Raw genomic sequence first — 27,312 nt, forward strand, 5'->3', positions numbered from 1 at the left:
GTAGGTGTTCGACTAAAGGGGAGGGGGGGGGGGGCGAGAGGATGCTCAGCCGACGCGGAGTGACAAAACCCCTTTGCATATGTAATCGACTGCTGCTGTGCGCCCTCGATCCCCACACACCCTCCGCGCCAAAACAAAACACACACACGCGCGCGTGCGCACGTAAGCACGCTAATGGATCCACGAGCCAGGCAAGCCGACAGGTAATGGCGAGTGTCTGTGCTCCGCGCACAGGAGAACCACTGCACGAATCCAACGAGCAGGCCAACAAAGCCTATGAAAATATGGAAAACGATGCCCAATGAAAAGGAAGAAAGAAGGGCGGAGGGCGGAGGAGGGGAGGGGAGGGGGGCTGATGAATTCGAAGGTGCTTTCGAGGAGGAAGCGCATCAAGGGGGCGGGGGGAGGGGGGGGGGGGGAGGGGCAGAAACGGGAAGGAAGGGCGTGCACAGACGACGCGCAAGTAAAATATATGACCACATGTGAGTGCATCTATATATATATATAATATATATATATATACTATATAGATGTACACACACGTGCACATACACCCCAGGAAAGTGCACTCGTGCACTTGGACATAGAATCACACGTATATACCACCCCGTCACGTGTCTGTGTGTGTGTGTGTGTGTGTGCCGAAGGGGGGGGAGCGGGGCGCCGCCCGGTGCGACAACCTACACGTTGGAGTTCATCTCAGCGCACCCGCCTTCTCTGCGCCTCAGGATGCATCTCGAATAATATTTTCTTTTTTCCCCTGGTTTCTTTCTACTTATTGCCACTCCTTGACGACAGGGGTATAACTCTCAGCGTGGTGTACCGAAGGTCCATCACCACCACTACCCAGCTCTGTGAGGGAAGCCAAGATGCTCCTATCCCCACCTTGCCAAGGCCAGAAAGTGACTGGCTCACGTATCCCCTCCCCTACCCCCCACCACCCACCCTTCGATGTAGAGAACTTAGAGTAGTGGGTCGCTACTGACGTCTGCAACACAAGTCCTGGGTGATGCCGCTCAGAAACAACCCGCGACACGGCACACCTTTTTACTGTCCATAAGGGGGAGGGAAGTCGGGGGAGGGGGAGGGAGGGGGGTACAGACTGTCGGGGTGACTCGAACGTGTCTCACCCGGTCCCCTCTCCACTGCCCACTGGCGAGGGGGTTGCCTTGAGGTACACCACACACACACCACACACACACGCAAAGGGGTAGTGGTGATGCCCCCGGTGGTATCCTGGAGGAATGAGACGTGTGTGTGCATGTAGTGTGTGTGGTGTTGCAGCTCTCGATGCATTGCCTGACAGAATGGGCCACACGATGAAAAAGTAGGAGAGAAAGGAGTTCACTTTTCTGAAGAGCAAACAGCGGCCCTCTTTCTCTCTCGTTTCCTGGATCAATCAAACGAATGTATTTTCTTTTAGCCACCACCGCACCACCAGGCAGCTGGATCGTTGTGTTCACCCTCCCCCTCCTCCTCCCCTTTGCCTTCTTCATTTCGTGTAAGTACATCAGGGTATGTAGTGCGACTCTCTGTCTGTCTGTCTTGAGCGCAAGGAGAGTATGAAGTGAGTAGCGGTTATGATCCGAGCAGAGGGGGGGAGGGGGAACTGAGCGATGCACTGCAGTCGGGGCCTTCACTACTTTTTTTTGTGCGTGTATGCGTGTGGGCATCAGCGCCACTAGAGAGCAGCGGGATAGAGGGAGAATTCTGTGTTGAGCACAAAGGAAACTACTTTGAATGCGCATCCTCCTCGGGTGTTGTCAGAGCATTGCCGAGAGGCGCAACCCCCAAATCCTCCATCATGTGCGCATATTTTGGTGCATAATCGTGCTTCCACGCGCGAATCGCATCAGGAGCCTTCATCTTGAACACCTCCATCTTGCCGGCTGTGCGCATCTCATGGTACTTCAGCAACTCGCCGCGGAGGTACATGATGCGATAGCGCTGGTAGTTTTCCTCACGGTTCACCTCATGTGCACACTCGTTCATGGCATCGCGATGGGGATAACATAACTTCATGTTGTATGGCCTTTGGGTGTTGACGCACTGCTCATACTTTTGGATGAAAGAAATACACTTGCGTGTTGTCTCCTCCTTCATACGCTGCAGGATGCCGTCATGGACGCGGTGCTGCAGGTGGCGCTGCACCTCTGGCGGGGTGCGGGCCATCATGGCCTCCAGCTCCGCATTTAATATGTTATCCGTTTCGTCATAGCCGATCTGGTCTGATTTGTCATACGATGACATACTCCTTTTACCCTTTTTGGTTTTGTTTTTTCTGAGTTGTTGTTTGGTGCTGTGGCGTGAAAGAGGGAGTAGTTTTGATGAGTGTGCAACTACGGTAGTGTTTGGCGCGACAGCGCATGGGCGGCTGCGTGAGTGAGCAGCAAATGAGGATTTCGGGGCGACTCTGTCACGTCGGGAATCCTATTAATCTTTCACGCAGAGGCTGACCACACCGTCTGTACGGCCCAAGGGAAGTAGTTCATGTAGTCATTTGTATGTCGAATGCACCAAAGAGGAAAAAACGAAGGGCGAAAATGAGATGTTGAGCCACAATGAGGACCTCCGAGCCAAACACATGGCTGAGTGCTATCAAGTCGTACAGTGTACACCATTGCGTGCACACCACAGCAGCCATAATTCCTTGGCCAGGCGTTCTCTTCCATCTGCCACATTCGGGGGACGAGACAAGTAGGATTGGAAAAGTAAGGACAAACTGAAGAGAAGAGCTGAAGGAGGTGGGGGGTTGTGAAGCTCCCTGCAGCCACAGAAGGCTCGGTGAGGATATGGACACCTGTTCTCTCTCGTGAATACTAAAAAAGGGGCTCAGAAGTGCTCAGATCCTTCAATTGAAACCGAGTACACTACACATCGAAAGAACAGAGCATTCGCACTCTTCACCATTCATCGACGACGTCGCAGCGAATCCCTTCACCTTCTTTTGAGCTACTTGACATCGCCGACACCCTAATATGAAAAACAAGACCGCCTGCTCACTCATCACTCTTGCAAGGTGGTGCGAGAATCGGTCACTCTCGAAAAAAAAGAAGAGCCTCTTTCCGGAAGATGATACCAACCCCATTCCTTGGCAAAGAACACCATGCACAGCCCAGAATGAGCACAAGATAAAAAAAAGCGTTTGTGTATAGAAAGAGGGAGCCTTTTTGGTTTTTTTCCTTGTAAAAGTTGTGTTGCACTTTGCCTAAGCAAGGTCATGAACCTCCGCAGGCCTTTCGGTTCTCAGCAGCAATCTGCTTTTGGCGCATCCTCTCGGCATCCGCTTCCTTGCGTGCGGCATGAGAAAGACCATCCTCACGGTGGCCTTTACTCCGATCCTGGTCCTTCTTCAATTTCTTCTCGCGGGCGAGATCACGCTGGTTGCCGCGGGTCATTTGTCTTGCGTCAGTATACAGTGAGGGAGACAACAGCTGTGTGTATAGATGTAAGCTTGGATGACTGTATGAGGTACACTTGTCTGCTATGGCACGTGACGTCACAGTTGTTGTGTTGTTGGTTGAGAGAAAATGGAAACAGAATGAGCAAGAACAGCAAGATAAATATTTGTGCAGCGAGTGCAACTTTTTCCTGACATTGGCCCACGTATTGCAATTGCTGCTTTTCCAACCACGCTGATATTTAAGTTTTCGGTTGTAATGACTTTGGAAGAGCTGGGGGAGAAGGCAACAATGTCCAATGCCTCTCCGATGTGTACGACCGCTCCCATGAACGCCTCGAAGAGGCTTGAAGAAAAAAGGTTTTGGATTTTCGCCTAAGTTGGTAGAACACAGAATGCTCCAGTGATACCGGTGTTGCAATCCTACCTTCGTGGACTCAGCTCTATGGTATTACCCGCACGTTGCGTACACGCTCTCTCTTCAAAGAGAGAAACTTGCTGCTCTCGAAAGAAGAGAGGAGAGACCAAAAAACTTCGATTCCTCAAAAGTGACTTTGCGTCCCCTCTGCAAGGAATTCGGAGAGCGCTGGAATCAGCTTCTTACGAGAGATTGAAGTGTCGCTGAGTGAGTACGACACGTACTCGTACATCCCATCCGCAGTTTGACACTTTGTGATCTGGGTAAATGATGCGCGCCCCGGCGAATCCGCAACAAAAGGCGCAAAGACCGCTATCACGTCAGGCCTGGCACAGAAGGCGATATCACGAGAGTGCTTTCCGTCAACTTTTCCAGCGAACGCGAGGATGAGCACATCTAATTGATGCTGCTCCACATACTTAGCTGCCTCCTTCAAAACCGTCGGAGCAGAGAAGCGAGCTTCGAACTCCATGCACGCGCACGGCACGCTACTGGTGCCCGTCGACATAACACCCTCCTTTGACTTTGCTTCGAAGTTGAAATGTTTGAAATCCCTCCTCAAGATTTCTTGAACACTGAGCTCCAGAACGTCATTTTTCCACATGGACAGCTTTGCATAGAAAGCTGCAGCGTCAGCCTTGTCGGCGCCTTCCTTCTCGCGTAGCCACTCATATGCAACGACGTCCTCTGGGGTCACTTTCTTTTGTGCTGGATCAAAATTCACGGTATCCAGGACAATCGGGGCCGCCAGCAGCGTGGCACACGGAACATCCTCACCGCACTCGCGGTAGAGATTTGCAACAAGTGTGCAAGCGGATCCAACGGTTCCCAAAATTCTGAGCGTGGCTGTGGTGTCGAGGTACTGTTGCTCATCAAAGTGATGGTCCACTACGCCGACCACCCTTGAAGCCAAGTGGTTTTGGTTTGCTCTGAGCTTATTGTGATCATGAAGAACAATGGAGGCGTTGAGGTCAGCAATATTAATAAAACGGTCCATTGAGTGTCCATTCTGTACTGACATCAATAAGGATGCGTCGATACCCAACTCCCTGAAGAGCTTTGCGACATCGTTGCGCAGGTTGAAATCCTCTTTTGGGAAGTTCAGGGCCGGTACAGGATTCTCAAAACCAAATTTCTGCTGCTGGTCAAAAAGCATAGCGAGGTAAATACACCCAACAATGCTGTCCATGTCGCCCCCCTCGTTGCCCTGCACTACTGTCAGAGGCTGCACCTTGCTGGCCACTCTCTGGAGGCAGCGGCGTAAAAAGTCGTTGATGACGCCAGACATTTGAAGCTCTGCGAATCGTACAGTGAAGGAGAAAAAGTCAACTGAGTTGTGTTCATTTCATTGTTAATGGAACGTCATGTTGGTCCTTTTCCCGGTTTGGGGCGAGGCTACCAAACCCGAGGATTACAGGGGAAGCGGAAGTAACGCTCGGCCTTTCTTCAAGGCCGAGCCTTATGAGATGGAAATAATTATTTTTCTTTTCTTTTATGACATCAGCTTTTTGGATAATGGAGTTACTGTTGATCTACTGCTGTGCCATGCTCCTCATAGTGAACAGGAGCATCTACCCAACGTGGATGAATTTACCACTCCCAACACGGGTACGCGTGGTAGTCCTACATTGCCTAGCTCTTGCTCTTTATCGTCTTAGGCAAAGCGCATTTTTTCCCCTTAATGAAACGGTGACTGATGCGCTTCAGGTACGGATAGGTGGCCACACAAAGGGGCAACTGAACGGGTGTCCACAACGACATGAACAAAGACGCAGCGGTGAAGTTGGTCACGAGTCGCGCGCTCAGGACAACATGTCCCCCGAAAAAGGACCATTGTTTGCCTTCAATGGACTCCAAGTCCACGTATTTCGAGGCCCCGAGAGATTTCAAAAAGCCTATTAGGTCCTCTTTACCAAAGTAGCCGTAGTGCAGCAAGTATGTCACCATGCAAACAAGAACTTCATTGGTGATGAAGTAGTAAAGAAACAGAGGTACCCCATGCTCCACAACCATTGCTCTCATAGACAATCTGCGTGTATGGAGAGGGATGGGGTGAACCACACGAAGGCGCCTGAAAAGCATATGGATTGTGCTCTGGTGAGCTGTCGAATAGCCCTTGGTAAACGGCAACGCTTTCAAGTAGAACAGAGAAAAAGTAGCGAGGCAGTGTGACAGTGTGACAGTGATGTATTCAAATTGTGAAGCCAGTTGAGGGTAACAGCACCTTCCTGCAGAGCGCCGGAGGGTGGGTAGGGGGGGGGGCTGACGCAGAGGCAACCGCACCACTGAATGTGCATTGTCGTGGCTACAAAGTCGGAAAGGCTGAACAGCACTGAGCTTACTGGAAGCAGTGTTTGTGGAAAAAAAAAACTGTAGACCAGCTGCACAGAGTACTGCCCCGCGCCGTCCTCTCCCCCGCCCCCCCCCCCCGCAGCCCTGAGACAACATGTGGCCGCTGAGATTAGTTAGTGGAAGTGCGCGAAAGACCAACGCGGCAGCAAAACTCTGAAGAAAAAAATCCATCGAAGCAAACCGTCTGAGACCGAGTCAGTGAATTGTGATCAAACAGAGCGCAGCATTTAACTACTTTGCTGCCAAGCACATGGTCTTCCAGAGAACAGAAATTAAACAAAACAAAAAGACACCACCGCTTAGATTTCTCAATGTGATGTCATTTTTTTGCTGCCCCCAGAAGAAAACTGGACAGACCCCTCCTTTCTTTAAAAGAAAAAACTTAGTGCGCTTCCTCTGCCTGACGACACACATTGATCACTACTGTGGGGAAAAAAATTCTCGAACGCCGCGATTAAAAACCAATGTACTTCGCACATCATATTTGGTCTTGGTTTCTTTAGTCTCCTTGCTCTCTCTCTGCTCCTATTGGAACCTCCTTCTCGTTTAATCCACAGCACATTTACACGCACAAAGGAAAGGTAAGGGGGCTTCAAGACCCTGTCAGTGTTGTTAAAAATATAGAAATTTGAGCGCCTGTAGTGACGCCATGTCGCAATCTGTTTCTATCGGTGCTGACCACAGACTAGAGGGCACCACCTCGGACTGTGTCAGCTCTGTTCGGTTTTCGCCAAAAGAATGCCCGATGCTTATGGCCGGCGTTGCCTCATGGGACGGGACTTGCTCTATATGGCAAGTTGCACGGAACACTGCTGGAGCAGTCATATCCCAACCGTCTTGGACCACAACACACGACAGCCCTTTACTCGACATGTCCTTCTCAGCTGATGGACGGGTCTTTTTCGGAGGGTGCTCGAAAACGGCGGTTATGTGGGACCTCAACTCGAATCAAAAGGCTGTCGTTGCATCACATGATTTGCCGATTAGTTGCCTCGATTTCGTGACTCTCCCACAAACAATGAGTCAAGTGCTCATCACCGGGAGCTGGGACGGCAAGCTGCGCTGGTGGGATTTAAGACAGCAAAACTTTGTGAGAGAGGAAAACCTAGGTGAACCTGTGTTCGCGCTTGAGGCGCAGAAAACGGTGCCGATGATGGCTGTCGCAACAGGTCGATTGGCTCACGTGTACGACGTTCAACAAATGCAGAAGGTCAACGAGCTCAAGCTCCCCGACGTAATGAAATTCAACCTCCGTTGCATCACGTGTGCTCCACAGTATGACGGGGTTGGAGTTGGATCTTCAGAAGGACGGGTCTCCTTCATCAGCATGAAGGATGTGCCAGGATGCACATTCAAGGCTCATATCACAACGGAAAAGTCCCACTACATTCTCAGCCAGACCAATTTTTGCGTGCATCATCCCACGCTGCCACTTCTCTTGTCCGGTGGTGGTGATGGTAATTTGACGGTCATCAACCGCGCCGATCGAAAAGTTGTCAAAACACTGCAGTGTGAGCAAAAATCGGGCACACAAGCCATTCCAATCTCGGCAGGTGACATAAGCGCGGATGGCTCTCTCGTTGCCTATGCACATAGCTATGACTGGGCCATGGGGAAGAGTGGATACAGAAATCAGCCTACCACAGTTCACATTCGACCGTTATCGTGAAAAACTCCGTTCATAGCTCCCCTTCCTCCCTCTCAAGGCTGCGGCTAGGGCTCGTATCCCTCCATTGGCTATGCGAGTTTTTTCTTCTTTATACTTGTACGTGGCGCAGGTGGCTGATGTCCTTAACACCTGACATTTTCACCACTGGGATTTGAAAGCCCCGTATTCGAAAAAAAAAATAATAGTTAGAAAAATAGAACTCACTATATTTTTGTCTGATATTTTTTGGCTCTTTCGCAATTTGGACGCGCATCGATACGTGAACTAATCTAGAAGAGAGCTTGCCGAATACCAAATCCTGTGAAACCCCTGTTCCCGTATACGTCAGTCTATGTTTTCACTCCTCCTTCCTCGCGATCTCTCACTACAAAGGTGCCCTCACTCAAATAGTAAACCCTTTTTTTCACGCACACATAATAGAAGAATTTCTAGCGGCTTTCATGATGTCCTCTGTACTCTACAATTTCGGGTATGAGCTGGGGTCGAAACAGATTCGAAGGTACGTAGTCAATGATGTGAGAAGTGTGCACCGTGCTCTCGCGTCTAATATTCAAGACTACCTTGCGTACGAAGGCGTCAAGGAGGAAAACCCGGTATCCCTGAAGAACGTGTTCCTCAAAGTTTTCACTTTAGGCGTCGCCGCTGGAGCGTATGCGCTTAGCAAACGGCAAGTTTCTGGGCTTTTGCTTGCCGGCTCGTTTTTGTTTTTCGGCATGCTCATCGTTTTTCAGATTGCATACAATATCGTACAAAACAACGGGGATATTATTTTTGTAGGTACCGGGCGCTTGATTGAGGATAAATTGAGATCGCAAAAACCGTGTTTTTGTCACCTTGTGAATCGGCGTCTTTGCGTTCGTCTCACGCAAGAAGACCTCTCCATCCCAGTAGTTACGCTTACAGTGCAGCTTATTGGACCATCTTCGCTCTTTTCGCAGCCTCCTGTTTATAGCGAAGCGGTAAAAACAGTCCAGTACGGTCAGTTTTTTGGATCCACTGGCTTCTTCTTTCCACCACCGCTGCTAAAACTTGTTGACGAGCTGTTGGAGTCCGCTGTTTCTACCAAGCGGAAGTAAGCAAACTCCTCTAGCGGGGCGAACAACTACCTTTCAAGGAGTTCCCTCGTTGCCGCTGGTCAAGTCTTCGGAGCGTGTTTGAGGAATAGTGCTGAGGTGAAGAAAAAAAGATTTTTGCTTACTCTGATGACCGAATTGACCGTGCAAACTGAAGTAATGTGATGTTTAGCTGCTAACTCATAGCAAGAAAATTGTGGATGCTATGCATGGCAGTATGCGAAAAAAAAAGAAAGAGGATCTTTGAATCGAATTAGGCAGAGAGTGTGTTCTGCGTCCTGCTTTTTTCTTGCCTGCCGCGCATGAGAACTCCAACTACCTTGTCGGGGTTGTGGGTGCATTAATTGTCTGACTACTCTTCTTGGTGATTTCACATTTCCCTCCCTTTTCTTCCTTCCCTTCGTTCTTTTGTACCTCTTCCCCCAGCGACCATCGTAATTTGCGCATTGAATTATTGACGCTCCCCCAAGCGCGACTCTTTCCACTTACACACACACACACACAGACACATATACATATATACGAAACGGAACACGGAAAGAGCGAAAAGCGAAGATGGTGTCCCAAAGCTTCGTTCGATGCATCGGCTACGCCGGTGCCGCTGCCAACTGGCTCATACCAATTGCTGGCATCACGAATTTCTCTACCCGTCCTCTGTCTGATATCGACCCAGCTATGACAAGCGTTCTCTGTGTCTATAGCATGCTGTTTATGCGATGGTCAGTCAGTATTGTTCCAGCAAACTATCCGCTGTTTGCGTGCCACGCCACGAACAGCACAGTGCAGGCTGCCACACTGGTCCGGTGGTGCTGCGGCTCTGTAACGAAGGTGGATAAAACTATCGAGTGATATACGTGCATTTCCTTCTGCTCTCTCGTCTACATGTTACTTCCTATCTTGTAGCCGAGCAGACCCAGCTTGGTCTCATGCGGAGAGCTTTACTGAGATTAGATGAAAAAAGTGGCGGTATTGCCAGACAGCTGCCGCTCTGCGGTGTGATCGTTCCATAGAAGATCGCACGTGGTGCCACCAGCTCATGAATGATGGATTTATATTGTTGCAGTCTTTTTCCCCTCTCTAAGAGGAGTGCTCATGGTCGTCAAAAAGGCTCGCTGAAAACCGTGCGCTTTATGAGACCGACTACGTAATGGGTCTGAAGAGCTTCCAACGTGTCAGTTTGTTCGCTCTTCTTTTTTGTCGTTGTTGTTGTTTTGTTGTGCTGTTCTCCGATACGTAACGCCCTACGTTGTTTTGACGGTGTTGCAGTTCCGCGCTTTGAGAACGACTTGCGGCCTCTCTATAAGTGTAGAGCAAAGGAACACAAAAAAAAAACAGCGAGAGAGGCAGATGAGATGACATGTCTTTCAGAAAATGTGGTTTTCAGCGACAGCGGCAGTGTGTGTACGCTGGGGCATGCGAAGTTGTCCCACCCCCTACTCCTCTGTACATATCTATATCTCAATTCACGAATAGACATTGTTCAGGCATTCAAAGTGTCTGGGGCCATTCTTAGCTTCTTCTCGATGTTTTTTTTTGGTTTTTCAATGCGTTCAGATTGATTGGAGTAGGCTCGCCATGTCCTGTCGGTCAGCCCGCTTTTTCTGTTCATTCTTTTTTGTTTGACTGATGCGCGCGGCCGTGGAAAGCGCCACCATACATATCAACGGCATCAAAGTCTCTATTCCTGGTTTTGGCTCACTTTGTTTCTCTCTCCCCCTCTTTCTCTTTTTTTTTGTCGTTTCCGTCTCTCTACTAACCCCCACCTCACACACACACACATATATATACACCATACCACTCTGACATCCATATCCCCTGTTTGTTCACGTGTGTGCATATACACACACACATATATATATATATATATATCCGTCTACACCTATTCTCCCATTATTATTTTTTTCCCTGTCGTTCGCCTCGTCTCTTCCTATTCGATGTGAAATAGCTTTGAAAGTGAGCCGTGCGGTGTTTTTGTCTGTGTTTCCCCTCTAGAGATGAACGTGAGCACCGTTGAGGTGCAGCGGGCCAGACGCCGCTACAAGGCGCTGCTTCGCGAACGGGAGTCTTTAGCGAGTTCTGGATCCAGCGATCCTGTGGTGGAGGATGAGATTCGCAAGCTGGAGGAGAGGTACTCAGAGCTCAAGTCATCTTTGCTGCAACCACTGCCAAACAACTTCCCTGCCACACTTGCACCCGTCGCACACTCAGCAACTAGCGAGGAACCCGCGAAGCCGTTGTCTTCGTCTGTAGCACCATCCGCCTCGCTGTCAAGCGAACTGCACCTCACACATTCCAATCCAGGGCCGTGTGCTCAGAGCGACGAGCTGTGCGTTAAGGCTTTGGACACACAACACCAGCCTCACACCGCACCATCGAGGGCCGGCGCACATCCTCCGGCCAGGCCTGAGGGATACCTCATCCTCTTTTTTCTTCAGCTCTTCAATGAATCACGTCAGCCATCGTTGTTGGGGTGCTGGAACTGCGCCGTCATCGCCACCTTTTCGATGGCCATCGCACTGCTGCATTGCATACTGCTAGACCCGTCATCCACAATCGGCAGCATTCTCACACCCTCGCGTTTATGCTGCCTGGTACATGCCAAGAACCTTGCCTCGCTGTACAGGCGCGCGAATCGACCACTGTGTGTTCCCATGCTCATTGTGTACGTCTGTTGCGACGTTGTGCCATCGTTCGCGCTCAACATGGTCGTCTACAAGGTTTCCTTGACTCTAATGGGGTTCTACGGCGTTCGCCCTTTGTCTTTCGCTTGTTGAGCGTGCTGCACTTCTGTGTGCGTCCCGTTGAGAGGCCTAAGCCCACTTGTCACAAGCAGATGGGGGTATATACGTACATATATATATATGTATATATTTCACTCTTCTAGCGACGACCGCGCCGCTGTCCCTGTCGTCTTCCTCCATGCCCCCCTCCCCCTTCCCTTCCCTCCCTTCACACACACACACAAAGGATGGAAGAGAAGAAAAGAGAGACGCATCCCAAAGCATCACAGATGAGAAGATGGTGTGATGAGGTGGGGAATGGAGATGAAGGGAGGGAGGGAAGGAGGGGAGGGGGGCGGTGTATGTGTGTGTGTGTGTGTGCGTGGTGGATCATTCAATTTGTTCTTTTCGTTTGATTACATCCCCGCTCTCTCGCTTTCCTCTCTCGCTCCTGCCTTACACTTTTTTTTCCTCCACATAGCATACCGCTGATCGCGAGGCGGGGCGAACTCCCCATTTCTCCCACCAACCGCTACACACGCTCATTTTTCTCCTCCTCCTCCTCCTCCCCCCTCTACATGCACAAATAAGCGTACACACACACGTACGCGCCAGACAGACATACAGACACACATACACACATTTATATGTGGACATAGACATCCATCCACCCATACATACATACATACATACACGTGTTCGCGCTACTGCCGCCACCCCGCGCGTTCTTCACGCTTATTGCGTGTCGTGTGGTATCGCAATGTGCTCACTAGAGACACTCTTGAGCGCGCCGACGGACATCATCGCCGAGTGCCCCGTCATTGGCCCCCGGGATGTGCCGGAGGTGACTGCACACCTGGAGGCCATCTTGAACAAGTGTCTCTACTGCGTTCGCTTGAAGCTACCCCACCCGTTAGAGGTACTGCTCACCCTCATTAGTGAGGCAGGCGACCTCAAGGCTGATCAGGTGTGCCTCGGCCTGCTGCAGCCTGCCGAGGAGGGCACATGCGCGGATCTCTTTTGTGACTTGGCAGCCCAACTCTTGGCGCGTCGGACAGCGGCCTTTCGCCTGCAGTTCGACATGGATGTGCTCTTCAAGGTGATGCAGCTTTTTTGCTGCGCGGCGTCGCTGAAGGACCGGCTTGGCGCACGCCTTGGTGAGGTGCTGCTCGGCTTTGTGAAGGATTCAGACTTGCATGACGACGACTACCGTGTGCATCGCAACTGTTGCAGCGCTCTCATCTCTCTCCTGCGCGGGTCACCGGAGAATAAAAATCGCTTTGGCTTCGCGTGCGCCACAATCGCTGCCTGCGTTGACGCCTCCAGCGACTTTTTCTTTCAGATGCAGTGCGTGGAGGTGGTCTACCGGCTGTTCAAGCACCGGAGCTCTTTTCTCACTCAGGCTGCAGCACCGGTCATCCCTGCATCGAGATTCTCCCCATCAAACAACGCGACAGCGTCGGGTGCAGCCATCCATCCATATCTGTTGCGAGGCATCGAGGAGTTACCCAACGACAACACGCTTCTGCTCTCCATTCATCAACTGCTAGACAACTACAACCGTGATGTGCACCCGGATAAAATAAAGTCGTTCGCGGTGCTGCAGATTGAGGTGGCTGGTGTTACCGTAACGCGCGCAACGACGCTGTACTTCTCGCCGCTGCTGTTAGTCGCTTTGCTTCCCAACACTAGTGCCAACATCGGCGGCGGCGGTGTGTACCTCACTATCCCCTACGAGCACGTCCGCTCCGTCAAACTGACGAAGGACCACAAGTTGGAGCTGCGCCTGTATGTGATACCACCTAAACTCGCCCTTGTAATGAGCCTGACGCAGGACGGTATGGACAAGCTCCACGTATCGATGACCCGTGCTACCATGCGCGAGCTGCGCACCTCCGTCGTGCATGAGTGGGTGGCAGAGCGGAAGCGCACCGCGCCGCGGCGCGTAATCGCGCCCGCACCCCCGTCTCGCCAGATCGAGGAGGCTAGAGGAAGCCACGCCTTTCACGCTGCCTCTTCAAATTCACCCGCCCCGCCATTATCGTCCCAGGGCAGCAGTCGAACGAGCTCTGCGGTGCGCCCACTGAAGACAACGGCCATACCAGAACCGCCGGGAAATGCGCATTGCGAGGTTGGCATCGTAGACGATGTCCAGCAACCACTCGCCCACGGCAAGTCGCACCACCTGCAGCTTCTTGAGGCAGTACAGCAGCAGCAGGTTCAACAGGAGCAGGCCGGTCCAATGTACGTGAATAGCCGCGCAGGCTTCGCTGCCGCGGGCAACGGGGCAGGGGAGCAGAGTGAGCCTCCATGCCTGGAGGAGGTCCACCGCGCCGCCTCGTTCAAGGTGGCTCGGTACCGGGAAGAGCAACACGCAGCGCTGCAGCGTGCCGTGGACTCGGTGAAGGAGGAGCTGGAGGAGATGCATCGCTGGAGCGCGCGAGAGCGTGACCAGTACGAGGCGCGTTTTCGGGAGGACATGGAGGTGATCCGGAGGTCAGAGGCCGTCTTGAAGGAAAGTGCCACGGATTGCGTGCGAGCGTTAAACACGGAGCTGGAGGACGTGCAGGCCCTTGGGGCTCTCCTGAAGGGCGAAGTAGACCAGCTGCGAGAGCGACTAGCCAAATCGCTCGGCAAGTCTGAAGGCGTTGAGGACGCATTTCTGTCGCGCATCAAGCAGATGGTCGATTCCCAGATGACCAGCATGGAGGCGACGATGCAGTCAGTGGACTCGGCCGCCACTGCCGGCGCGGGTGCCGGTGGCGGCTCAATTGGCGATGTCTTCCATTGCATTGCCGAACAGCTGCAGGCCATCAGAAGCGGCACGGCGGTTGTTGGTGCTGCTGGCCCTCGTGTGAGTATAGCGACTGCTGCTGCTGCTGCTGCTGCTGCTGCTTCGGCAGCGGCAGGGAGCTCGCTCATCTCCTCAGCGCGGTGTACTGGCAGCCGACGAGCGGGGCAGGCGCCGCTGCCTCTGCATCAGCAGCAGCCACAGCCACTAAAGGAGCGCCGCCTGGACTAATCGTAAGCGAAGGTGTAAAACAAAGTGTGTGCGTGCATCCACTGATGTACTCTCGATTCGCCTGGCACCACCACCACCACCACCACCCGGCGCGATGCCGTCGGAGCTGCTGCATTTTTTTCTTGTTTTTTGTCTGTATGACGATGATGCGTCCAAATCCGTTGCCGACAACATTTGGCTGGGTGTTATGACAGTTTCATTTTCTTTTTAATTTTTGAGTGTGTGTGTGTGTGTGTGTGTGTGTGTGGCGGTGATGGCATCGGATGATGGTGTGTATGGATGTGTCCCCCTTTTAACAGTCATGGAGTGAAGATGATCGAGACTGCCACTCACGCAAATCCCATGCCCTCTTTCTCCCTCTCTCAGTGCGTGTATATATGCGGTGATACCCCCCCCCCCCATTGCAGATACACGCACACACGCACGCCGTACATTCGACCTCATTGCCCCCTTCCTCTCTCCCCTCTTCCCTCCCTCCTTCTTTCCCCTTTTTATTTTTTGAATACAAACATATATATATATATATTATGCTTTTCTCTGGTTGCTCTTGTTGTTCATGTTAACCATACGACCTCCCCCTCCCCTCCCTCCCCCAATCAACACACCCCTTAAAAAAATGCAAATAAGTGGATTACCTCACCCACCCACGCACACCCACGCACATCCCATTTCACGCACTCGACTCATCCAGTGACCGTTGATGAACAATAAAAATTATCGGAGCGCGGGCCCAAGGGGGGAAAGAGGGGAGGCTTGAAACACACATTGAACCAAAACAGAGAGGAGGGGAGGGAGTTTGTCTGGTCGCGATGGCACCTCTGCTTCACCGCATCCCCATTGACGCTGTAGCACACTCTTCGACACGCGGGCCCCTTCTCGACACGCTACGCCGGTGCTATGTAGCGACGACCATCACCCGTGACGCTTCTCTTCGCCCCATTGCCAGGGTTGGGGATATTTCTGCAGTCACCACCATCGCGTCTCCGTCAAGCGCGGTCGTGTGCAGCAGCCGAACCTTCTACGACAGGATTCGTGAGAAGCGCGACGGGTGTGAGGAAGAGGGTCCAGAGCAGATGTTTCAGGACTTTACGAAGGGGCCGAATAGGCAGCGCGTCCCGGCGGAGCTACACAAGGGCAACAAGGACGCGGTTGAAGATGCCGAGAGGCTCCATCGCCTGTTCTGCGCCCTCCTCTTGGTGGTGTTGGGTGGCACTCTTTACATGTTGAATCCGTTCAGGGATGACCCCTACGGTCGCCCTGATGGATACGGGGTGAGGGAGACAAAAGAGGGTCTCCTAAGGCACTAGCGACCCCCCCCCCTCCCCTCCCAGAGGGCCTGGGGGTTTAGACAAGGTGAGGTTTTTGTTCTGTCATTATTGTTGTTGTTGTTCAAGGGAGGGGGATGGGCTGGGGGGCTGGGTGGGGTGGGGTGGGCTGGGGTTGGGGGGGGGTAATAGCGGGAGAGCACAGAAACGGAAGGGTAAACGGGGGAGATTCGTAGATGTGGACAACGCATATCTTCTTCTCTTATATACCCACGCACATCTTCCCCACACATTTTGGTGCGGGCTCGCTTATGGGGGAGAAAAGGAGAAGAGCACCGTTTTTTTTTTGTCATCTGCGTGCCGTGGTGTGCGGGGAAAACGGGGCGCCTCCCCACAGACGACCACCGGTTTCCTCTCTCTCCCCCCCCTCCCGTCATCACCGGGGGTGTGGGGTCGTTGAGGTGTTGTGTAACGGAGAGAACGAGTGGGTACCGCATGCATGGACACACACATACATATACACATGACGTACGTATATTAGTTTATCTATGTGTGTGTGTGTGTGCGTGTGTGTTTTATTACGTTCTTGTGGGAGACGTGCGAGCTGGGCAGGGCAGGGCAGGACAGGGAGGAGGATGCTCAGTCGTGTGTTGGTCGCGCCGATGGCGGAGGAGCATGACTGGCACACTCTTTCCCATTCTTGAGGCAGAAAATATGAGTGATACACGCTACCCCCCCCCCCCCCCCTCCACACACCTCGCGCACTCTCTTCTCTTGCCGCATCCTTCACCCTCACTTCCTCACCACGATGCCCCTTCCCCCCCTCCTTTCCCCTCCACACACACACACACACACACTCACGCACACATTCGCAGGAGTGATCAAAACGGTAACATAGCAAAATGGCGAAAGAGACGGCAAAGAAGAATTTGAAGAAAAACATGGCGCGCATGCGCGCTTTTTCAATGATCACCGCTGCATTGAACTGTGTCTACGTGTTCGTGATTCTCTACCGCAACGGCGGCCTGCCATCGTTTCGGGACCTCATGGCGATCAGCTTCTGGGCCGGCCAGGAGTACATGGCCTACACCACGCTGAACAAGTTGGCGCAGCCCACCATCGGCTCGGACGGGGCGTTACTAGACTGTATCGACGTCTCCAATCCGCAGGAGCTGGGGCACTACACCTTTGTCCAGGATGTGTTGTGGGTGTGCTGGGTAGTACAGACGTTGTGTATTCTGCATCCCGCTTTTATTGTTTTTTACCTCCCTGTGCCGGCGACGCTCATCTACAAGCTCTGGGGCACGCTGCTGAAGCCTTTGGTTTCTGCCTACTTGGGCGGCAGCGCTGCCGACACTGGTGTGGCTAACGGTATCGATGGCAGCAGCGGAAACTCCTCGGTCAGTCGCCAGGAGCGACGGAATGAGGCACTGAAGCAGCGCAAGGCAGCACGGCGTGGTCAGTCAAGCACAGAGTGATGCACTGAGTGAAAGGGGGAGAGAAGGAAACGGAGGAAGGAGTGGAGACCCCACCCCTCACACACACACACACACACACCACCACCACCACCACCACCACCCACATCCACTGATGTCCGCTCGCCCCTCACGTTAGAGTGCGACCTCCATGGCTGGCTCTTTTTTTTTTGCATGTGTGCGCGCGCCCAAGTTCAGTACTGTCTGTGCCTCTCCGTTGCTTGTGCTGCTGCTCTCACAACCGCCAACACCTCTCGGTGGTTACCCCTCCCCCCCCCCCCCACTCCGTTGTGTGTAATCGAGGACCCACGTCACCTAAAAACATAACCACCCCCTCTCTCCCTCCCTCCCTCCCTCCCTTCACCTCTCTCCCTCTCCAAACAAATATATGAATATATATATATATATATATATATATATGTATATTTGTATGCAACGGAAATACAACGAACGCAGGTGTGTTCCAAGAGGGAACAGACTTGAAGAGGGGGAGAGGGAGGGGGAGGGGGAGGGGAGGGGAGGGGGGTGGTGGTGCTTCTGCCGCGGGTGTCCCGGTGTAAGATGCTCACCGAAGACGCTCACAGGCGCAGGGGAAAAAAGGGAAGAGGAGGAGGAGGAGACACACACATGCATCTTTATGGACGTTGTTGCTTTCCAGTGATTGTATTGGTGCCCCCCCCCCCTCTCCCTCCGCACCTCCTCCATCTTGTTCTGACACGATCTTTGCTTCTCTAGACGTCACTCACTTTCTCCTACCTCTCTTCCCCCCCCCCTTTACACCCATGCACGTACACATATACCCTCCTTTGGCTGAGGAGTGTCTCAACACGTCAACGCCCATCATCAGATAACACAGCAAGACGAGGGAAAGAACGAGGAGGAGGGGATGAAGAGGAGGAAAAAAAATCAGACAAATACGAAGCCCAATAGAAAAAAAAAAGGTAAACCGTGAAGAAAAAGCGAGGAGGAAGTCCAAAAGACACACACACACACACAAAAATGGGTGCCACGCTACGCAAGGAGGCTTCCGAGTACTTCACGGTGGCGCTGACGTCTGATGCGGCCGCCTCCCCTGACGAGTCAGAGTTTCTAGCCAAGACAAAGCAGTATGAGCGCAGCATTTGCGGTGGTGCGGAGCTCTACGGAGTGGCGGAGCCGATCGCCGCCGCGGTGATGAGCAAGGCTCCCGAGACGGGGCGCGTGCGCTGGCTGCTGCGGCTGTGCAGTGCGGTGATGCAGCGGTCTATAGAAGCCCCCCACGACTTGGATGCGACTACGCCGGCGGTGGTGCACATCAGCGAGGTCCTGCTGCGTCACATCCTGCGGCTGACGAATGGGAACTCCGCATCGCTCGTCGCTGTCGTGGAGGCACCTGGGAGACAAGGGGAGATGTCGCCGTCAAACGACACGGTGTGTGAGAACGTCACGGCGATGCTGTGCTGTGCGGCGATGTCTTTTTTGGTGCGCGTGCCGCTTAACGAAACGACGATCGTGACGCACTTGGAAGTGCTGCGACTGCTACTCACCATGACGTCATCGGCGCTGCATCACGGCACCGACTTCCGTGAGGACATGATGGATCTCTTCACGGAGCTCATTATGTCGTCACCACTGCTGGGTGAGTGCCTTCCCAGACTGCTTCATATTATCGTCTTATGGAAGAGTCAAAATTGGGCCGCTCATGCACCACTGCTCTACCACGAAGGATATCAACCATCTTTCCTCAACCTTTTCAATGCCTTCAGTACCAACGGTGTCCCTGCACTCAGGTCCAGGACCGACACATACGCATATGTGCTTGACGTGCAGGACTTGGTGACGACGACGGCGACGGCCTCCTCCACTGCCAGCAGCTCTGGTGGGACTAACACACTGATCACCGGCACGCTCCCCAAGAACCCTGCCGCGGTGCTTGTGAAGAGCTGTAGCTGTTGGGAGCAGGCTTTCCGCCACGCGACGGCGCTACTGTGCGTGCTGGTCGTTCATCAAAGGGGCAGCGGCCGGAACCCGGCTCTGGAGTACGTGAGCGCGATGCGTGATGGCAGCCCAGTGTCATTTGTTGATCTTCTCTCGGTCATCCGGTGGCGGCTGGTGAGCTTCCCTGAGATATCGATCCTGCTCTATGTGCTGTTGCACGACCACCCCGAGTTTTTACATACCGTGCTCACCAAGGATGCCGCCCTCTTTGTCTCTACCCTTCAGCAGTTGTTGGAGTTGACGAGAAGGACGTGTAAGGACACAACGCGGCTTTCGGTGGCCGCCGCCGCCGCCGCCGGTACGGTGGACGACGTGTTGCAGAACGCCGTGCTGGGGCGCATCATTTTTCAGCAGCGCATCTTCTCATACCCCTTCATCAATTTTATCTCGAGTACGTTGCTGCTGCTCGTTTCACAGGACCGCGTGATCAACCGGCTGCTGTGCGACACGCCATGCGTGCCCAGCAACGCGCTGGAGCGCCACGTGGACGGCGTTTCTGTCGGCGCACTCGCCGTCGTGGTGCTCTCGCTGGGCATCATGAGGGGGTTGAATGAATGCAACGAGGCGCTCATCGCCGTGTTTGCACCATGCCTAGTGAACCTCGCGCCTTTTGTGCACGACATGGACTCGTACACGGCCCAGCGCGTGTCGGCTCTGCTGGCGCTCTCGTTGAAGAAAATCCACCGCGCAAGTGCGCTCTTGGGGCCATTCAGGGAAGCAGCCGCAGCGCCGACGTCCACCACTGAAGGGGACACGGGCGGCCCTAACATCCCGGTGGAGGATGGCAACACACCGGCCGTTGCGCCAAGCCATGGGGGCGGCAGCTCCTTTCACCCTGCTCACGGCAAGGCTCCGACGGTAGCGTTGACCACCGAGGATGCGCAAGCGCTGGAGGAGGTTCTTGCCATGTACCTGCGACAGTTGCACACTATTATCGAAGGTGTTGAGGCGCTGTTGCGTGGTGCCGATCGTCGCAACGAGCGCCTCATTTACGAGCTCCTATACATCCGCGAGCGCCTCATCGACGACGTCGACAGCGCCGTCGAGAAGAAGTACCTACACGCCCATTTGACCAAACAGCTGCTCGCGAACGTAGCAGAGATGATCAGGAACTGCGAGGCGGACATTGCTAGCACCAGCCATGCCGAGAGCCCACAAGATATATTGACTATACTCCTGCGTGGTCAGCAGCAGCAGCAGCAGCAGCAGGGCCACAGCCACGGCAGTAACATGGGCAGCGCTGGCAGCGGCGGCAGCAGTAGTGGCGGCAATTGTACAGATGTTAGCCCATCAAAGGGCGGTGGTTTGGTTCGAGAAACGGGGGTATCGGCAACAGCCACTGCAGACGCGATGGGGAGGTCAAACGATGCCACTGTTGATCTGGTGTACAGCTACGAGGAGTCGCCACACAGTTACGACTTCTTCGGGCCGTTTGTGTGGGCAACATTGTTGAGCGCTGGTCAGCTGCCTGGGGGGGCACTGTGGTGCCGTCACAGTAGCGAGCTCTCATTGTTTCCACATTGATTTAGAAGGGTTCGGTAGTATTAGGGAGCTCCTTATCTGGCTATCCCCCTGCTTAACCAGGTGCGGGGTTTGAATATGGCTGCGTGGTGACAGTCATGAACAAGAGGAGGAGGAGGAGGTGCCCTTCCTACGTTTCTACAGGTCCCCCCTCCTCCTCCTCCTCCTCTTTTTTTTTTCTGTGACTCACTTGCGCATACTTGAGTGATGGAAATGTGTGTGTGAGAGAGAGGGGAGAAGAAAAGAGGAGAAGGTGTGTGTGTGTGTGTGTGTGTGTGTCCGGTGTGAGTGTGTTTGGTGTGTCTGCTTGCGTTTCTCTCTGCGTCTGTGTGCTTTGCATAATGTGTTTTCTTTGTGTGCGTGTGTGTGACCCCTCCCGCCCCCTCCCCCCCCTCACACACACACCACCCAGCATGACGCGGCAGCGCTCTTGTTTTTCGTTCGACTGAACCGTCTGTACATTCTGCACCGCTGCTTCTACATCTCTCTCTCTTTCTCTCCGCTCTATCCCCCCTCCCCCTCCCCGGTACTGCATCCCCCATCGATGCATAGATAGACCCTAAACCACTACGTGTACACCAATTTACACGCACACGCACGCACACACACACACACACACACATCGAGGGCCCCGATGGAGCGTCCGCCTTGGCCAGAGCCGACGCGGCTCTCGCCTTACTTCTTCCAGCAAGTCGTCTCGCGCGTTCCACCCGCCGACGCCCCGCCAGGAGATGTTACCAAAGATCCAGTGGGCGACAATCCCCCGCCACAGGGCCACGCTTCTCTGCTCACGGACGCGATGCCCGAGGGTTGTACCGCCACAAAAAAGACATCCCCACCATCCTCATCACCGGGACCGGCTTCGGCGTACGCACTCGGTGTAAACGCTGGCGTGCTTGAGTTCTGCGCGGGTGCGTCCGCAGCGGCCACGGCCCGTCCAGACGCTGGTGCACCGGTACGCGTGACAAGCGATGCCGCGACAGACGCTGCCTTGTGGAAGTGCTTTACCCCCTCTTCGTTCCGGGAGGGCTTTGAAGAATTTATCAAAGCGGAGAGCGCGCAGACAGAATCGCTGCGTCGCTGCGTCACGGCCGCTTGGCGCGATGTCGAGCACATTCAGGAACGAAACACACTGCGTCGCGCCACCTTGAAGGGGTTTCTCGCCGACCCCGGTGCGGCGTGGCGGGAGCAGGTGCGGAAAAAGCTGTTCTGGCAAATGGCAGATATCGTGCAGCGCTACGGGTTCGAGGTGGACATGGATGATAAGGACAAGGATGGGGGTGCCGAGGCCAGGCTGGCGGACAGTGAGCGTGTCACTCTAGATTTCACTTTGGATTGCGATGTTGCGAATGAAGACCAGGACACGAATCCCCACAGCCGTGGCGCCAAGGCGCTCTCCGGCAGCAGCAGCGAGGACGAGGGCGACCGCGTCGATACCTCTGTCAGTGGGCTGCCGTTATCCTCTCATCAACCACAACAGGACGAGGTAACGGCAACCACTGAGCCACACGCCGCCAAGGCATCGGCCAAGTCGAGCAAAGAGCTGCTCAACCCCTGCAACCGTCGACATTTTCTGCGTCGCATGTTCGCACCGTTGCAGCGGATGCGGGAATCGTTGCCAAAGTGGACGGCGTTGTTGCTCCACGACATCCTCAACCTGCAGAAAAGTGTTTTCCCAAGCCTCGAAAAGCGCGTTCAAGACTCGGTGTACTTCAAGGTGCCACTGCACAGGCCCTTCCTCACCGCACAGGCGGCGCTGCAGCTGTGTGTGCAGCAGAAGCGCGTCGCACCGGATACGGAGGTGGTGCAGGTCCCAGTGTATCGGCAGCTGGAACAGCAGGGGCAACTCTGGTCTGATTTCGTGCAGGCACACGAGTCATTCGCGGCGACGGTGGTGGCGGCTGCCGAGTCCGAGAAGAAGTTGTGTGCGGGAATCCCCGCTCCCACGGTGCCATCCGCAGAGGATGAGATCACTCACACGACGCAGCGATGGGCCACCGCTGAGGCGCTGTGGACGCTTCTCTTTGACGAGTTGGATAGGTGCAAGAGCTTCTTCGGGGATGCCATCGCCAGCCGCAACGCTGTTCGCGAAGGCGCTACCGCGGAGATGAGCGCCGTGCAGGAGTCCGTGCGCACCCATCGCAGCCACGGCGAAACCACGATGGCTGTCATGAGGTCGGAGGCGGAGGCGTGCGCGGAGATGCTGAGCCGCAATAGTCAACGCACTTTGACGGCCGTGGAGGAGATGGAGAGCACGTTCACCTCGGAGCGCAATCGACTCCAGCAGTCCATTGCGCGAGGGGAGGCGCGCTTGACGCAGCTGGAGGAGCAGCAGGAAAAGAGCGCACGCCGCGTACGAGAGGCCCTCAAGGCCTTTTTTATGGAGCAGCTCCAGTACGAAGAGACGTCGCAGGCGCTGTTGCAGGACCACCTCAGCCTGACGCAGCTGGAGACGAGCCACAACCAGCTACGCAGGACCGTCGAGCAGCGTCGTGTGGATGCGGTGGGGTGTAAAAGAGAAACGGTGGCGCTTCAACAGCTCCTCAACGACGGCGACACCGCGGTGCAACAGATTTTCGACGCATGCGAGGCACACTGTCGTCGCATGGAGACGGACAACCACTTCATCCAATGCCGCCTGGTCGATCAGTGTACACTGGCACTTCAGCAGCGCTGTCGGTGCCTGCACGCGATAGCGGCGCTGTACGAGCAGCGCTACGCCATTCTGGAAGCTCGTACAGGCGACGCGTGGCAGCTCCAGTTTCTGCTCTCCAGCGAGCGCGACTGGGCTGTGGCAAATCTCAGTGATGCACGGGCGGAGGTCATTCAGCTGGAGCACGACTGGATCAAAGTGCGCGCCATGCGAAATGAGCTGGAGCTGCCGCCAGCGAAGCTGGACCCGCACGTGGTGACACCCGAATGGCAAAAGCTCATGGCGACGCTCCTCAACCTCGATGCTCCTCCATCACTTCAGCGACGCCTACCGACACTGCGTACTCACGCTGCGACGATGGCGCGGCCGGTGGCGGGGTGTGGCCAGCAGGCGGTGCGTCACCTCCTTTCCGATACGGCTACGGCGCAGGCGTCGCTGTCCTCCGCGCCATAGCCAATGCGCAGCATCGTGAGGAGGCCCTGAAGTCAGGGACAGGATGTGGGGGACATCTCTGCGCCTAAGCCGGTGCTCCTCTTTTCCCGGTAATGCACTCCCCCCCCCCCTCTCTCCGTTCCCCCGTTCCCCCACGACTGCCTCACCTGGGGGCTCTTCCTGTCCCTCCCTCCCTCCCTCCCCCCCCCTTTGAGGTGTGTGTCATGATGTTTAGGATGCGTGTGGATACATGGGTGCATATACATGTATATATATATATATATCTATATGTGTGTACATCTTGTCTGTGGGCTCCACGTTTGCATGGGGAAGTCGTGGGGGGAGGGGGTTGGGAGTAGTCTCATTGGCTGATGTACAGTTCACTCGCATCTCCTCCTCCTCCTCCTCCTCCTCTCTCTTCTGCCCCCACCCGCTTAGGTCCAGGAAGAGAGACGGCAAGGGTTTCTACGTCCCGAGGAGCGGAGCTCTCGATGAGAGAGGGGGGAGGGGAGGGGAGGGAGAAGATTGACGAGATCCCTCACACCTTCACCTTCGTCTCCTCTCTCTCTCTCTCATGTTGCTGATGCGCTGAAGGAAAACATGTATTCAAAGTATATATATATACACCTATACTCGTACATATATGCATACATTTGCACACCCGTGGTCCCCCCACCCCCGATCAACTGCACTCTCTCAAGGTTGGTGGGGAGAGGACACGGGAGGCATTCATCTCAGGCTGGAGAATGCCGAGGACAAAGCGTGTCAGAGGCGGTGGCGCCTTGCTGGATGCGTTAAAGGGGAGGGGGGAGGAGGATACTGGCAACAACAGCCAGGGCTTCTGCTGCTGCTGCATCAGTGATCAACTCTACAAGGCTGGACTCACAGGAAATCATCTGGAGCAGGGGCACCGCTGGATCCTTGTGTGTGTGTGTGTGTGTGTGTGCTCAAATGGATCTGACACCAGTCGTGAAACAACCACGCGAGAACCCCGCAATCCCAAAGAATGTACACACAACCCCCTCCCTTTTCTTCTCCTTGAAATGACAATGATCTTCCTTGGCCAGCTCCCCTCTCCCCCCTCAATACCCCTGACCTCCCCCCCCCCTCCGTCCCTCCCTCTCTCCCATCCATCCATCCATCGCCTCCTCGTTCCCTATTTTCACACTTTACGGCAGAGGCACCTCATCGCCCCCCTCTACCCCCCACACCTCCATCCCCGGTGAAGGGGGGGGGGGCTCAGATGAAACTCCCGTTGACGCTGCACCCTGCGAACCATCTCGGTGTTCAGTGCCTTCTTCTCCACGCCGCTCTTTCCTCAGACAGTACCGCTGGGCGCTACGGCCAGGACAAGAGGTACGACACGGCCGCCAGTATCGCACGACTGCGCACGCGCTACGACTGGGAAAGCCAACACGGCCCTTCTCACATCGTGCGCCTGTCGCGCTGCTGGCAAGAAGTTCTGCATCCACCAGCAGCAGTGGCTGCTGCCGCCTCTGTGCCCGGCCGCAGCACTGAACACTCGTCTTCCCTGGTCCCTGCGCCATCGAAACTCGCCACGGCTCAGCAGCCGAGGCAAGAGCAGCTGGCAGATGCGTCATATCGCACTTTGGCCTTCACGGCACCCGCCCGACTCGTTGCTTTGTACGCCCCTCCTGTGTTGCTTCGCCGGCTGCAACGACGCACCCACGACATGGTCAGCTACGACGCTGCAGTCCACCATGAATCGCTGTTGACAAAGCTGCTCGCTCCGTATGGCCTCCATGTCGCCTTAACCGGCGCCACACGGCGCGGCTGTCCTTGTGCTATCCACTCCGAGTATCTTCTCTGCCTCACAGAGGCGGCGACCTGCGAGGTGGAGGCGGCGGACCTCGACAGTGCTTATGGAGAAGTCAAACCAAGGGGAGATGCTGGGCATGCAATAGATGACCACGACGACATGGCCTGGGGTAGCGGAGCTTCTGCGGCGACGACCGTGGTCACTGCCGCTGCAAAATCTCCGATGCGCGGGGCAGAGTCTACCACAGTCTTGGCGGAGGGAATGACGAAGCAAAGGCGGCGCGCAACGGGGATGATTCTCCGTGACGCGCTGATGTTGGGCCCGCCTACCCTGTCCTCCCCCTCTCCCCCGTCGCCGCCGGCGGCGGCGGCTGCTGTTGCAGCTCACAGAGTCGCAACGGAAGGTCACGCAGCGACAGCCGTCGCAGGCGGCATCATTGAACCCCATCTCCAACAATGCATTCGCGGGAGTATCGTGGGACCGTTGCGCCGCCGTTACTGTGACCGGCGTGAGGCCTTCTCTTCCACTGACCACTTAAGCCCTACGGTCACCTACCGCATGCGACGCGCGCTAGATGGCCTCATCCGATGCGGCTACGTCGTGTCGGCCGCCGATGTGTTCCCACCTTCGCAGTCGCAGCTCGAGAAGCGTCAGGCAATGCGCGTGACTGTTCGCTATGACCCGCACCGACCTACGCAGGTGCCAGCACCGGCGTGCACCGACCCTATCGTGCTCGGTCGCCTGCAGCTGCATGAGCTTGTTCTGCGTGTATGCCCGTGGCATGCTTTTGCGGCGCGGCAGCTGTTCTTGACAGGGCCAGCGGCCTTTACCGCCCACCTGACACTGCGTGCACTCGAGCACGGCTTCGATGTGAACATGAACGGTGCCTTCACATCCTGGACACGCACCTCGACGCACAACAAGAGCGGTACAAGCAGCACGATCCCCCCTGCCGCTGCCGCCATCGTCGCCAGCAAGGCTCATCGTGGTCAAGTGCAACAAGTACATGGTGAGGGGCAGCCGAAATCCCAGCGGCAGCGCAGCGGTGACCTCGTTGAGCAGCGAATACTCGAAGACGAGGACGACCTCTTTTCATTGGCGAGGTTGCCACGTGTCGACCCGATGCTGCGGGGTCTCTACTGTCAGCGACATCTCCTGTGAGAGGGTCGTCTGGGGAGGGGTGAGGTGGGCTGGGAGATACGCAGTGAGTTGTCGGCGCATATTGACCCTCTCCTCCCTCAAACTCCCCAAACAGACACACACACACACACCTCTTTTGCCCGCAACAGGGATCTTCATTCTTCTGCGTGCCCCCTCTCCTTTTTTTTTCTGGGGGGGGGGGAGACTCAATGTGGTCACCCACCGTGTCCCTTCCACCCTCCTCCCCTCCAGGTGTGTCTCACTATATCAGCTGCTCCTGTGACTCTGCTCCTCTACCCGGCTACTAGAACAGAAAATCCTCAGCACCATTCATGGGTTGATACACTGCTGCCACCGCCGTCGCCGTCGCCCTCCTCCGCCTTTCCGATCCTTTTTTTTTCTCCCAGTCAGCAGG

At 54.8% G+C, this 27,312-nt stretch overlaps 13 protein-coding genes across 13 annotated transcripts; 9 read left to right on the forward strand and 4 right to left on the reverse strand.

Annotated features, from left to right (window-relative positions):
* Positions 1-1,731: 1,731 nt before the first annotated feature.
* On the reverse strand, positions 1,732-2,250 carry JKF63_07808 (uncharacterized protein; the record flags this gene model as incomplete). The annotated part of the gene is made up of 1 exon (XM_067903739.1): positions 1,732-2,250. The coding sequence occupies one exon, from the start codon at positions 2,248-2,250 to the stop codon at positions 1,732-1,734; it is 519 nt and encodes a 172-aa protein (XP_067759998.1).
* Positions 2,251-3,218: 968 nt separating this feature from the next.
* JKF63_07809 (uncharacterized protein) lies at positions 3,219-3,398 on the reverse strand (the record flags this gene model as incomplete). The annotated part of the gene is made up of 1 exon (XM_067903740.1): positions 3,219-3,398. The coding sequence occupies one exon, from the start codon at positions 3,396-3,398 to the stop codon at positions 3,219-3,221; it is 180 nt and encodes a 59-aa protein (XP_067759999.1).
* Positions 3,399-3,942: 544 nt separating this feature from the next.
* JKF63_07810 (uncharacterized protein) lies at positions 3,943-5,106 on the reverse strand (the record flags this gene model as incomplete). Its single annotated transcript, XM_067903741.1, has 1 exon — positions 3,943-5,106. The coding sequence occupies one exon, from the start codon at positions 5,104-5,106 to the stop codon at positions 3,943-3,945; it is 1,164 nt and encodes a 387-aa protein (XP_067760000.1).
* A 344-nt stretch (positions 5,107-5,450) lies between these two features.
* Positions 5,451-5,900, reverse strand: JKF63_07811 (uncharacterized protein; the record flags this gene model as incomplete). The annotated part of the gene is made up of 1 exon (XM_067903742.1): positions 5,451-5,900. The coding sequence occupies one exon, from the start codon at positions 5,898-5,900 to the stop codon at positions 5,451-5,453; it is 450 nt and encodes a 149-aa protein (XP_067760001.1).
* Positions 5,901-6,819: 919 nt separating this feature from the next.
* Positions 6,820-7,839, forward strand: JKF63_07812 (uncharacterized protein; the record flags this gene model as incomplete). The annotated part of the gene is made up of 1 exon (XM_067903743.1): positions 6,820-7,839. One exon carries the CDS (start codon positions 6,820-6,822, stop codon positions 7,837-7,839), a length of 1,020 nt encoding a protein of 339 aa, XP_067760002.1.
* Positions 7,840-8,279: 440 nt separating this feature from the next.
* Positions 8,280-8,915, forward strand: JKF63_07813 (uncharacterized protein; the record flags this gene model as incomplete). The annotated part of the gene is made up of 1 exon (XM_067903744.1): positions 8,280-8,915. The coding sequence occupies one exon, from the start codon at positions 8,280-8,282 to the stop codon at positions 8,913-8,915; it is 636 nt and encodes a 211-aa protein (XP_067760003.1).
* Positions 8,916-9,467: 552 nt separating this feature from the next.
* Positions 9,468-9,761, forward strand: JKF63_07814 (uncharacterized protein; the record flags this gene model as incomplete). Its single annotated transcript, XM_067903745.1, has 1 exon — positions 9,468-9,761. The coding sequence occupies one exon, from the start codon at positions 9,468-9,470 to the stop codon at positions 9,759-9,761; it is 294 nt and encodes a 97-aa protein (XP_067760004.1).
* Positions 9,762-10,906: 1,145 nt separating this feature from the next.
* On the forward strand, positions 10,907-11,686 carry JKF63_07815 (uncharacterized protein; the record flags this gene model as incomplete). The annotated part of the gene is made up of 1 exon (XM_067903746.1): positions 10,907-11,686. One exon carries the CDS (start codon positions 10,907-10,909, stop codon positions 11,684-11,686), a length of 780 nt encoding a protein of 259 aa, XP_067760005.1.
* A 706-nt stretch (positions 11,687-12,392) lies between these two features.
* On the forward strand, positions 12,393-14,654 carry JKF63_07816 (uncharacterized protein; the record flags this gene model as incomplete). Its single annotated transcript, XM_067903747.1, has 2 exons — positions 12,393-14,505; positions 14,536-14,654. The coding sequence occupies 2 exons, from the start codon at positions 12,393-12,395 to the stop codon at positions 14,652-14,654; spliced, it is 2,232 nt and encodes a 743-aa protein (XP_067760006.1).
* Positions 14,655-15,463: 809 nt separating this feature from the next.
* On the forward strand, positions 15,464-15,961 carry JKF63_07817 (uncharacterized protein; the record flags this gene model as incomplete). Its single annotated transcript, XM_067903748.1, has 1 exon — positions 15,464-15,961. The coding sequence occupies one exon, from the start codon at positions 15,464-15,466 to the stop codon at positions 15,959-15,961; it is 498 nt and encodes a 165-aa protein (XP_067760007.1).
* Positions 15,962-16,821: 860 nt separating this feature from the next.
* Positions 16,822-17,397, forward strand: JKF63_07818 (uncharacterized protein; the record flags this gene model as incomplete). Its single annotated transcript, XM_067903749.1, has 1 exon — positions 16,822-17,397. The coding sequence occupies one exon, from the start codon at positions 16,822-16,824 to the stop codon at positions 17,395-17,397; it is 576 nt and encodes a 191-aa protein (XP_067760008.1).
* A 996-nt stretch (positions 17,398-18,393) lies between these two features.
* JKF63_07819 (uncharacterized protein) lies at positions 18,394-20,895 on the forward strand (the record flags this gene model as incomplete). The annotated part of the gene is made up of 1 exon (XM_067903750.1): positions 18,394-20,895. The coding sequence occupies one exon, from the start codon at positions 18,394-18,396 to the stop codon at positions 20,893-20,895; it is 2,502 nt and encodes an 833-aa protein (XP_067760009.1).
* A 631-nt stretch (positions 20,896-21,526) lies between these two features.
* On the forward strand, positions 21,527-23,998 carry JKF63_07820 (uncharacterized protein; the record flags this gene model as incomplete). Its single annotated transcript, XM_067903751.1, has 1 exon — positions 21,527-23,998. One exon carries the CDS (start codon positions 21,527-21,529, stop codon positions 23,996-23,998), a length of 2,472 nt encoding a protein of 823 aa, XP_067760010.1.
* Between the last annotated feature and the right edge of the window lie 3,314 nt (positions 23,999-27,312).

This window comes from Porcisia hertigi, chromosome 1 (genome assembly GCF_017918235.1).
Source record: "Porcisia hertigi strain C119 chromosome 1, whole genome shotgun sequence".
NCBI classification, from domain to species: domain Eukaryota; phylum Euglenozoa; class Kinetoplastea; order Trypanosomatida; family Trypanosomatidae; genus Porcisia; species Porcisia hertigi.